Source organism: Plodia interpunctella, chromosome 6 (assembly GCF_027563975.2).
Source record: "Plodia interpunctella isolate USDA-ARS_2022_Savannah chromosome 6, ilPloInte3.2, whole genome shotgun sequence".
NCBI lineage: Eukaryota > Metazoa > Arthropoda > Insecta > Lepidoptera > Pyralidae > Plodia > Plodia interpunctella.
The window spans coordinates 11028360-11040433 of NC_071299.1; the positions used below are offsets into that span (position 1 = coordinate 11028360).

General features: G+C 37.0%; 1 protein-coding gene across 1 annotated transcript; it reads left to right on the plus strand.

Moving 5' to 3' along the window:
- The first annotated feature begins 8807 nt into the window (after positions 1-8807).
- On the plus strand, positions 8808-11592 carry vvl (ventral veins lacking). Its single transcript, XM_053746455.2, has one exon. The coding sequence runs from the start codon at positions 9017-9019 to the stop codon at positions 10076-10078; it is 1062 nt and encodes a 353-aa protein (XP_053602430.1). The 5' UTR covers positions 8808-9016; the 3' UTR covers positions 10079-11592.
- Positions 11593-12074: the final 482 nt, after the last annotated feature.

Genomic DNA, 12074 nt, shown 5'->3' on the forward strand with positions numbered 1-12074 from the left:
TATATGTGTATTTGTTATAAAATATAGTATCGTTGAGTTAGTATCCCATAACACAAGTCTCGAACTTACTTTGGGGCTAGCTCAATCTGTGTGATTTGTCCTAATATATTTATTTTTATTTTAAGTACTATTTTACGACTAAAAATTTGATGATTAAACTGAACCAAGTTATACTAAGTTTAATTTAGTGGATACTGTACTTAGTTTTCTATTAGTAAGTATAATATTAACACTGTTATATTCTGTAAATATATAAACAAATAAGTTACAATATAAGAAGTAATTTTGTTTGGAAATCAAGTCGAATTTTTTTTTGTTCACATATAAAAATTGAACTTGGGTTTCCGAAGGGCGCAGACGTCGAGGTAGACCGCAAACAAGATGGCGGAATGAAGTTTCAGTGTGGTTGGCAACAAACGGGTTAAGATAGAGACTTTTGGAAGACAAAAGGGGGGCATTTGCCCAGCAGTGGGACACATAATACAGGCTATAAAAATATATATATATAAATTTTCTGATCACCGAAATTTTATATTCTTCTTTCATATTTCTTTTCGATTCTTAATATATGTATATATACAAGACCTGCATTTGTTAATTGACGTCCTTGGAGAAAAGGCTGCGGTGAAGTTTGTTGCGCCGCTTCTTCTTCACCTGCGCTTTGGAAGCCGGCAGTAGACTTAGTTTAAGTAATTTTTTTGACGTCAATAAGTGATGTATATTATCCTAAATTGAATGAAGAATTTTGAATTTGATGTAATAAAACACGATATTTTATTACTGAGCATATTGTAAAAAATATTGACTTTTTAAAAATAGCCCAGTTTATTAACTCAAGTTCTTTGCAGATATTGTAATTGTTTTCCACCTACAGCTACTACGTCTATATCTGCCCTGAATAACATCCCAAAACCCAATTCCTAAGCCCAGATCAACATTGATAACACTCCTCATTTTTGACCCGCGTCTGGTAGCCGCCAGCACCGGCGTTTACCGCGTAATAATACCACAGATAATACCGCGCTACGCCGAAACATCGCGAATTAATCACTGGCATACCGCGTGCTTGCGTCCCGGGGACGAAAGTATGTAACTCAGAAAATAATATTTTTTGGTTTTTTTAGCCAGAGCCTAATCTAATATATAATACAAGGAACATAGATATATAGAATAAGAAGTATAGTATAGTGAGAAGCGGAAAAGAAAGTAAAATAGCGCACTCTGCTTCCTACGCTTAATGGCTTAAAAAATCTCAGAAAACGCTCAAATAAAAGAAACTTTTTAACAGGTTATATGAACGCAAGTTTGTGTCTCTTGGCTCGAAAAATTCATCAGGCTGAATCAGGCACTAAAATATGTTGTTTCTGTGGATGGTTTGTTGATTTAGTATTTTGATGTGACTTGACATTAGATTACATACAGATCTACAAACTGAACACGTCCATTAATATCACATTATTTATAGTATAGTATTTGATCACCGTAAATTAATATCTAACTTAAACGAATGAAAAGACATAAAAAAAATATATTTAAGAGTTACCACATTTCAACAACATACCGAGATGTTATCATGGTCTGCGCAGGCGCATCGTTCCGCTGTAATTTGCAAATGGCAGTCAGCTGGCCGCCGCCGGATAAGTATGATATTTCGGCACCGAAACTACATCGGTCATTATGTGCGAGCCTCAAAACAAAGCTTTATCATCCAAGGTAAAAAGTAACTAGTGATACTGTGAAATTTAATTTTGTATGGCTTTTTATAGACCAAGAAATCTTATTAGAAAACTAATTTAAAGATTATAAGTTCTTATGACGAAAATATGAAAAACAAGCGCGAATTTGATGCAAACGTTAATAATTCAAGCCGCCATTAAATGATATTACTAACATAAATTCTGCTTTAAACAAATTTAAAGACGACAGGAAATTGAACAAGCTCAAATAAGTTCGAATGCTTCTTCTTCATAGTCGTATTCCTCATGGCTGAGGGTCGTGGTTTTTACGTGGAATGAAACACACACAACAACTTTCTTGGCATTATTAATGGAGTGGTTTGCCAATGCTTTCTCCATTTCACACACAAGTTAATAAGAATCAACCAGTGTGCAGGTTTCCTCACGATGTTTTCCTTCACCGGAAGCAAGTGGTGGTCGATGAAAACTGCTATACATGAGTCATATTGGTATACAAACTCATGTGGCACGAGTAGGATTCGAACCTGGGACCTTTCGACCCACAGGCGAGCGTTTTAACCATTACACTATATATACGCAATAAGCTAAAATGATATAAAATGTCTTCAATAGTATCTATCTAGGTTATAGAAATTTAGCTTACCGCCTTGCCCGCGGCTACGCCCGTGTGAATTCGGAACAGGCATAATTTTCATACAAATTTTCACCCCCATTATAGTAATTCGGGGGGTTGATTTTTGAAAAAAAAATTAACCTATGTTTGAACGGTGGTCTTTAATTTCCAGACGTGACAAACGTGACGCGACATTAAAATAGAACAAATTCGACAAGGTTAAGGAAATTGCAGGCCACCATTAGAGACAAGGATGGCCCAGAACAGATACGGTTGGCGTAGTCGGAAGGAGGCCTGTACCCACCAGTGGGTCACGGAGGGCTGCAGATAAGAAACGGCCGGGTGTAATGTCGTTTCTTGTACTGTCCACTGGGACAAACAGTCGTTACGCGCGAGGTATGACCGAAATACCAAAGTACACTATTTTGAAGACGATTTATTTTTTATTGTATGTAAATCGAGCGCATTGCGCACTGGCAGCATTGCGAATGTGCGTGCGCAGACAACTGAGAAATTATTTGCATTATTACTTGTATGAGTTATGTGTTTTAATACAAATATTTGACGTTCGAGTTTTGCTAACCTTGGCTCTGTCTATACCTTAAGGGACTTATAAGGGATAACAAAAAAAGTATTTATTATAAAAAGTACGTACGCACATACCTAATAACTTAATCAAGATCTTAAACAGAAAAACAAATCAAAAATTAAATTATTATTACGACGACCTCGGTGGCGCAGTGGTAAAGTTCTTGCCGACTGAAACGAGAGGTCTCGGGTTCGATACCCGGTCGGGTCATGATGGAAAACGATCTTTTTCTGATTGGCTCGGGTCTTGGATGTTTATCTATATATGTATTTGTTATAAAATATAGTACCGTTGAGTTAGTATCCCATAACACAAGTTTCGAACTTACTTTGGGGCTAGCTCAATCTGTGTGGTTTGTCCTAATATATTTATTTAATAAATAAATTATTATTATTTATTAATAATAATCCTGGTATATTGTCAACAGCGAGTCCAGATTAGGCCTATTCTGTATTTTGGGGACTCTGTCCGTGCCAGACTCAGTCCAACTCGCATACAAAAAACAAAATGGTTAAAAAAAATATATTACACCTATATCCCAAACTAATTTTAACTGTTATTGGGAATAAGACATGTTCAATAAAGGAAAAACAAAGAAATTTGAAAACATGGCAGTGATGCTTCCAGGCTGTAAAGACATGACATGACAAGGGTAAAGGTACTTATACGGAATTTCTTTTTGTATGTGTTAATTTCAATAATTAATTCTTTATGTGAAGACAGTTAGAGAGCTGGAAGATAGGCTGAGTTTGATAAGTCGCGGGCGTGAGCTAGTATTAAATAAGTTGATATTAAATTAGCTAATAGTACAATAGTACATTTTGATACTAAATTATCAAAGTAAGATAAGTCTTTTATCGTTGATATTTATTTTATTTTGCCAAACACAACATACAAAGACGTACAGATTGAGTTGGCCCCGAAGTGAGTTCGAGAATTGCGGTTTGAGAAACTAATCCAAAGATTATATTATATTTAAGATCCAAGTCAATCTCACATCAATATTCTATCATTATTCTTATATATTATACAAAATATATGATAATAACTTACGTAATAACTTAAGACGGAAGGTCCCTTAAGTAGGGACTAAATAAATTAAACGACTTGGTCTCCATGGATCTTAAAACTTTTACGATTGAAAAACTGAGCTGCGAGACTTGGTTTTTTTACAGCATGTTTTTGATGGCACATTATTATACAAAAAGTCGTTCAGTCGCGCTTCAGTATTATGTACGGGGTAAACAGAGTCGAGACTCAATGAAACATTATAAACAAATGATTTTTTTTTTTCGCCAAAACAATAATAAATGTTTGTTGTATAGATTCTAATTGTTATAAACTATTTAGTGTCATTATAACCGAAACTTATAAGATGTTTGAAAATATATTAACATTACAAATGTATTTTCAAACATCCCAGTGTGAACTAGTATTAAAAATGCCAAAGTAAGTCTGTTCGTTACCTTCACGCTTTATCTACTCAACCGATTTTCTTGAAATTTTGCATACACATAGGACACGGATATAGAGACCTTTTAGATCTCTAAAAGTACAGTTTCCATTCTTCGGAAATTGTTACGTGCGAAGCGGTGGGTAGCAGCTTATGATATATAAAAAAACCATTTGATAATTCGAGTCTATTTTAAAGAATTCAAATTCTAAATTATTCATAAATAGTGCCAAAACACTTTTGCGTGGGTGTTGAAAACACGGAAGTATCAAGTCTATAAAATTCAAAACATTATGAAATGCACATTAAATCCATTAAATACAATTGCATGAAAGTGTTGTTCAAGCAAAATTATTTCAAATTCAAATTGAAGTCGTAAAATCGCTTTCAGATTCTCACAATGTAAAGTCCTAAGAGAAACCACCGCAGAGTTCGAAATTATCATCGAAATAGAAGCGCAATCTGTCGTCTTATATATGAAAATATCTTTCCGATTTGACACTCACAAAGAACAAGTACACGAATTAAACAATATGATTAAAATGAAAATTTGAAATTTCGAACACATGCTCGATTCCAATTAGTTAAATCATTGGAAGATATTTTTTTCTAATTTAAAAAAACAAAAAATATACAAATGGAGCTTGTATGACAGTAACGTATTATGACGTCACGATTTTCGCACACAAAATGCGTTCTTAATGTGGCATGGACTGGCCACTTGCTTCTGTATTTTTATGACATATTGATCATTGATCAATCCAGACACAAACTGATCCCTAAGATTTAACACTAATAAGAATTAACCATATTCTATACTATACTCTATTGAGGATTATACTCTATTGAGAACAAAAAAAGAAATTACGTTATTAATAAAATTGATCAATTAAAATGACATGTAATTATTGCACATATAATTTGAATCACCTTTACGTATTTATTTTTTTACCCAACGGGTTACAGAGCTACGCGACTTAATATAGCACTTCTATTAGAATTATATCGTTCAAAATTCCGTGGAAACTACACATGAAAAGGGCTATTGGTAGACACAAATCGTTTTTCCAATAATACCAATGTATAGATGAATAACGGTAAACATACGGGTTCATGCAACGGCATAATTAAGTTTTAATAGCCGATAATGTCGCTTGCGCAATTTGAAACTATAAATTATATACACATATCATTAGGGCGGTTAAGTTTTTTGTCTTATATGGAAGAGAATATGGTTAATTCTTATTAGTGTTATATTTAATGCGTTTAAAGAAAAAATAATATATAATTTCTGAAATAATTGTTTATTAATGTTGATGCCTTTTAAGTGTAAAGTTTTGACCGCGGCTTCGCTCGCGTAAATTTCCCACGGGAAAATTTAATTTTCTGGGACGAAATGTAACCCTAGGTCCTCCATACTTCAAACTAAATTTTAAGTAGATTGGTCGAGTAGATAGAGCTTGAAGAGGTAATAAACAAACAAACAAACTTACTTTCGCATTTATAATGTTAGTTAGGATTAAATTTCATTGTTAAGTTTTTATTTGAAAAAAAAATATAGCTTTTAACTTATTTATAATAGAGAATACCGCTTAATATTTCAATAATAATTTATTTTATAAGGAAATAATAATAAATAAATAAATATATTAGGACAAATCACACAGATTGAGCTAGCCCCAAAGTAAGTTCGAGACTTGTGTTATGGGATACTAACTAAACGATACTATATTTCATAACAAATACATATACAGACAAACATCCAAGACCCGGACCAATCAGAAAAAGATAATTTTCCATCATGACCCGACCGGGGATCGAACCCGGGACCTTTCGGTTCATAGGCAAGCACTTTACCACTGCGCCACCGAGGTCGTCGAAAAAGAGAGAAAGGAATTTGAGGAATACTTCACGTGTAAATGAATTTAATATGAATAGATATCGATATTTTCCGATTAATTTTTACGATGCACTTTTATTTTCTTTTTCTTATACTTGGTCGAAAATAGCCAATAATAATACCCCTTTTTTATTGCAGGTCAAAATTATTCCACTGTCAGTAGTCAAAAGCTTGCTTTGCAGCGGTTGTTGCTTATAAGAATTGTGAAATATGAACCCTCGGCCTAAGCAGGTAAATTTAACAACCCCCCTGTAGGGTGAGATGTTTTCGCCCCTCGACGGCAGATATCGCTCCGTGTACTCTTTTTATTTTAACCCCCATCAAAAAAGAGATATTTAGATTTTATCCAGTGATATATTATGACTCTAGAAATAATAAAATACTGTGACATTAGAATTGAGAAACAGAACAACAAATTGGTAATTCGTTTGTGAAATGTAAAAGAAAACAACATTTTTTTAAACCATATGTGATAGGTAATAGATTTTTTTAATGAGTAAAGTAATATAAATTAATTAATTAGTTTGAATTTTCATTATTAAATTAAAAATAAAACTACTAAGTATGCATATCTAAGATAGATATTGTTTTTGCAATAGTAGAAAAAAAATGCTTTTGATATAAATTAAGACTTTAGTAATTAAAAATGGTAATTCTCAGATTCAAAATATTTTAACTACGCATTAGTGATTATTTAATATCTAAAATTGTTAATCAATAAATTTATTTTATATACTAAATCGGGTAAAAGGTATACTTAATTTTATTTTTCAGTAAATTGTTTAGTACGTGACACATAACTTAATAAATTCACAATTTACATTAATTTTCAATTTAAAAAAATCATATTTAAATATCTCTATGGCAGAAACAATTAAAAATTTTGAAACACGAGTTTCAACATTAAACCCCATATAGTTCTACCACTCGACAAGAGATGGCGCTAGGTGTATCAACAAATTTTGATTCTGCGCGCGGCCGTGGTAAGCGACGATTCACAACGTTACAAACGATAGTAAAAGTTAAACTGTTATGATTATAATGTTATAATTATTCAATTATTCAGATATATGTCTTTAATACGGCGGCGGGAGGTATGTTTATTCAAAAACCTGTTATAGAATATAAATAACTTGGAATTTGGAGACGTAAAGATTTTGTTAATAAATGTGGCATGTTTTTTATTCTACTATAATTGAATCACATTTAAGTACATATGTGTACATGCATATTATCATTTCTGATTCCCATATGAATTTTAATAGCTTCTTCCTTAGGTAAGGTATTATCCATGAAAAAAAAAATAGACCTTTGAATGTTACATAGTTAATATTTATATATCCGCTAAAAAGTTAGTGATCTGGTGTTAAAAATAAATTAACAGCAGACCGAACGAACCGTTAGAGCGAATATATCTTCATTAAAAAAAAGTTTAAAATGAAAAAAACCGTTTTTTGTCTTTTTTACTTAACTATTATAATTATTCTGTTTTTTACATTACTTTAATAAATTTTTTAATACTATTTTTCAATATAAAATACATGCTTAGTTGACTTTGTTAAATCGGATGAACATAAGGCAATAGAGTTTATATTCTTATTTCTTTAAAATCCGTCATTCTGTTGGAAGATAAATTTAAAATATGCAAATTTAATTGTTATCAAATTAAATTACATACTTCTATTTTGTCAATATAATGATTAATCTTAATAAGAATAACTTAAATATTTAATACATTAAATTTACTACGATGATACTTGTAGTGTTATAATTAATGCTTAATTTATATTTATCTATTTTTTATAGAAAAAAAAAACATGAACAGTCAACAGCACATCAAGTTACTCTGCATGAGCCTCAATGGCGTGATAATAGCGGTGAATTTGCTATGAATTTGGGTAAGTTGATTGTTGATTGACCATACAAACTATTTTTTCTAAAACAAATGTCGAAAAGTCTTGATATGTAGGTAGCTGAAGTCGCTGCAACATACAGCGAGCAATGCAGTACTTAACGAAGTAAGAGTTTTTACTTGTCAGTCGCGGAATCCTGTCTACACGTCGCTAATGGACGGGACGCAATGTCCGGGACACGGGACTCGGGATTTTAAACTGGTGTTTTCATATTAAATTGCCACATTTTGCTTATAATAAGTACGTTTTCGGATAACAGTTTCAGTGTTTTTAATTTAATATAGTCATTTTCGACAAATTTGTAATATAAATAAAGAATTCAATAATATTTATTCCAATATACTTAACAAGATATTTGTAAACATTCCAAGACGAAGACATCTTTTCAAGACAAGTCAAATTATATGCCAATATTGTGAGCCGTCGGTCGCCGTAGCGTTTCCCGTCAGGTGACGTAGAGTTCAGTGCGAGCGCTCTACCGCGCAGAATTTTCCGAACAGGGCTCGTGCGGGGGGTCAACGGCGCGCGGGGAGGGTGCACGGTGCCCGCGGGGCGAGAGGGGACGCGGGGCGGCGCAATTACATCGTCATTAGCGGGCGGTGGGCGGGGCCATCCCCCCCTGCGAGTGGCGGGCGCGCGCAACTCCGCGTCGCCCCACAGTCCGCTCCGTGCTGCCGACGCGCACGCACGCGCATGTCGCTCGAATTCTTTCACGGTGATGTGAGGTGGCCTCCGCTACCGCAGCGCTGCGCGATATCCGCGCTATTTTCGCGAAAACGTACGCCAGTTGAAGGCTCGAGAGCCTTCGAGCCGGCAAGACGCCGTCCACCGTGGATTTGAGGTACGGCGCCATGGCGGCGACCACGTACATGCCCGCCGAGATGGACCTCGGAAACCTTGGCGGGTACCACGCTGCGTCGCCGCGGAGCGCCGAGCCCGCGGACATGAAGTATCAGCATCATCTGCAGACAGGAGGATCGCCGTCGCCGGGCGCGCCCGTGCTTAGCAACCCCTGGGCGTCGCTGCCGCCGGCCGACCCCTGGTCCATGCATCAGCACCATTCGCACGCGCACCAGCCGGACGTCAAGCCTCCGCCGGGGCCGCACGATCACCGCCTGCAGCACAGCCACGGCTGGCACGCGCCCGTGGTCAGCCCGCACTACGGCGCCGGCTCCCCTGTGGCCTTACACGGCGGCTACCCCATGCCCATGCATCAGCACCACATGCTGCGGGATGTGCAGCCCTCGCCGCATCCCCTGCATCATCACCACGCATTAGAACGCGATCAACCGGAGGAGGACACTCCTACCAGTGACGACCTAGAGGCCTTCGCCAAACAGTTCAAACAGCGCCGTATAAAATTAGGCTTTACGCAAGCAGACGTAGGTTTGGCGCTCGGAACTTTATATGGAAATGTGTTCTCGCAGACTACGATCTGCAGGTTCGAGGCGCTACAGCTCAGTTTTAAAAATATGTGTAAGCTCAAACCGTTACTCCAAAAATGGCTAGAAGAGGCAGATTCAACGACGGGAAGTCCAACGAGCATCGACAAAATAGCTGCACAAGGCAGGAAAAGAAAGAAGCGCACGTCGATAGAAGTGTCAGTGAAGGGGGCGTTGGAGCAGCACTTCCACAAACAGCCAAAGCCATCAGCGCAGGAGATCACGTCGTTAGCGGATAGTTTGCAGCTGGAAAAAGAGGTGGTTCGAGTTTGGTTCTGTAATAGAAGGCAGAAAGAGAAACGAATGACGCCCCCGAACACGTTGGGAGGAGAGATGATGGAGGGCATGGGCCACGCGCACTACGGCCACGGAGATGTCCACGGCTCGCCGCTGCAGCACTCGCACTCGCCGCCAGGGCTGTCGCCGCAGCACGGGCTGCCGCAGGGCGCGCACACCTTGGCCGCACACTAACAGTTCGCCCCGTGGGCGCCGCCGCGGCCCTACTATGCGGAGCCGCACTAGCGCCCCCGCCCGCGGGATACCTCTGTACATAAGTGTACATAGCGCCAGGCCTGGACGTGCCCGCGCAGTGAACCGCCGCCGCCCCTGTACATATTCGGCGGCGGAACCGTGAACGCTATGTTTAAGTTCTTTAATTTCAGTGAAGTCATTGATTAATTATGTGAGTAGTTAAGATCGAAGCCAGTAATCGTTTATATTTTAAAACGCCGAGGTTCGGAGTGAACGCCGTTCTAGATAGATAGTCTAATTGATAAATAAGAGCTTAATCGGAGGAAGAGCCCGGCGTCTCGTTGCGCGGCACCCTCGTGTTGGCGGCGCGGCGAGCGGTAAGTACTCTTACACCGTACACTGACCGGTCTGCCACACTGGCCGACGGCCGCGCGCCGTCGCCGCCGACGGCGAGGAGTGCGCGCGATTCATTTTTGTAAAGGACGATTTCATCGAATTTATTTATAGATATTATAAATTAACGATGTTCATACATGCCTACCTGTCGTAGGGAGTCATTGTGGTGTGGATTAAATTTAAATTGTTGCTATTACTGTAAATTTATGATTAGTAAAGGAGAGTAAAAAATATGAATCGGGTCGAAGCTTCGTTTTGTAAGGGAATACGAGTGAGTCAATAGGTGCAATTTTTATTTTAAGTGTTTAACGAAACGATTGAGTGCGAGAGCCGCGTTCGTAGCACGAAGCGCCGGCCGGGCTCGGAATGGCCACAGTGCTGTTTGTGCGTCTGAATCCCATTGCATTTCATGTAAAAATGTTAATCTCGCCAAAAAAACAAATTAAGTATGACAGTGTGATTAAAATATTGCACGAAGTGATTTGATTTCTGTATAAATTGAAAAGTTATTTTTGTGTCGGCGCGTGTTGCGATGCGCTGGTTTTCAGACGCGCAGACTAGCGTCCATGTAGTTGTTGTAGGACCGAGTCCGACCGGGCCGCACTCGCAGACCTAGGTCCCACACAGTAATTTATTGAAAAATATTATTAAAAGGATGCAGACACGATGCCAAAATGGTTTTATTCCTGTTTTTTACTTGTTTTGTTGTTTTTTTTCGTTTGTATGTATTTGTGGCCAACCTTGGTACTTAATACTTGTAAAAATAGGTATTTTTTCTATATAAAAATAATGTACCTACAACGTATATGATGATATATATTAAAAAAGTTCTTTATAGAAATTGAAATATGGAAATGACTTTTATTCTTGTCCCAAAAGTAAAATTCGCCTCTATTGATCATTAAACACTCATGACATTTAAAATTGTTACATTTGACTTGAATTGAGAGTGATGGCACTTCGAGTTAGTTTTGGAACTTAGTTGAGATAATTTATGAGTAGAATGAAAAATGTAAATATGTGTAGGCACGCGACCGCATAAGGTGGAATGATAAAGCTAAGATTAACATTTTATAATGTTGTCGAAGTATGTGTAATAAAGAAGAGTAAATATTTTAGCTATAGTATTTTTTTTTTGCGACCTGCCATGGCAGGTAGCCGCTGGGGACAAGGGTATACACGAGAAAAAGTTTGATAAACTCCTGAACCGATTGTTCTTTTGTGTATTCTTTTTTTTCTGCTCACGTTGTGTTTCGTGGATTTGATTCTCAAACATTTATCTCCTGGATAGACGTTTATAACGACTTTGGAACTTGTTGATGACCCTAACAGGTACACAGTTTCCATTTGTCTCTCTTTACGTTTCTTTCGTTGTGAATGCTATAAAAACATGATCTCGATTACAATATTGATCAAATATTATTTAAATTTTATTTTGAAAATGTATAAAACAAGTTTATGAAATTATCAAAGGCGTTTAAGAATGTCTCTGTGACTTCAACTGACATATTGAAAACTACTTTAAGCCATGCTACTAAACTATTTGTGGTTGACATTTAATCAAAAATATTATTTTGAGTTATTTTAGTTAAAATATTTT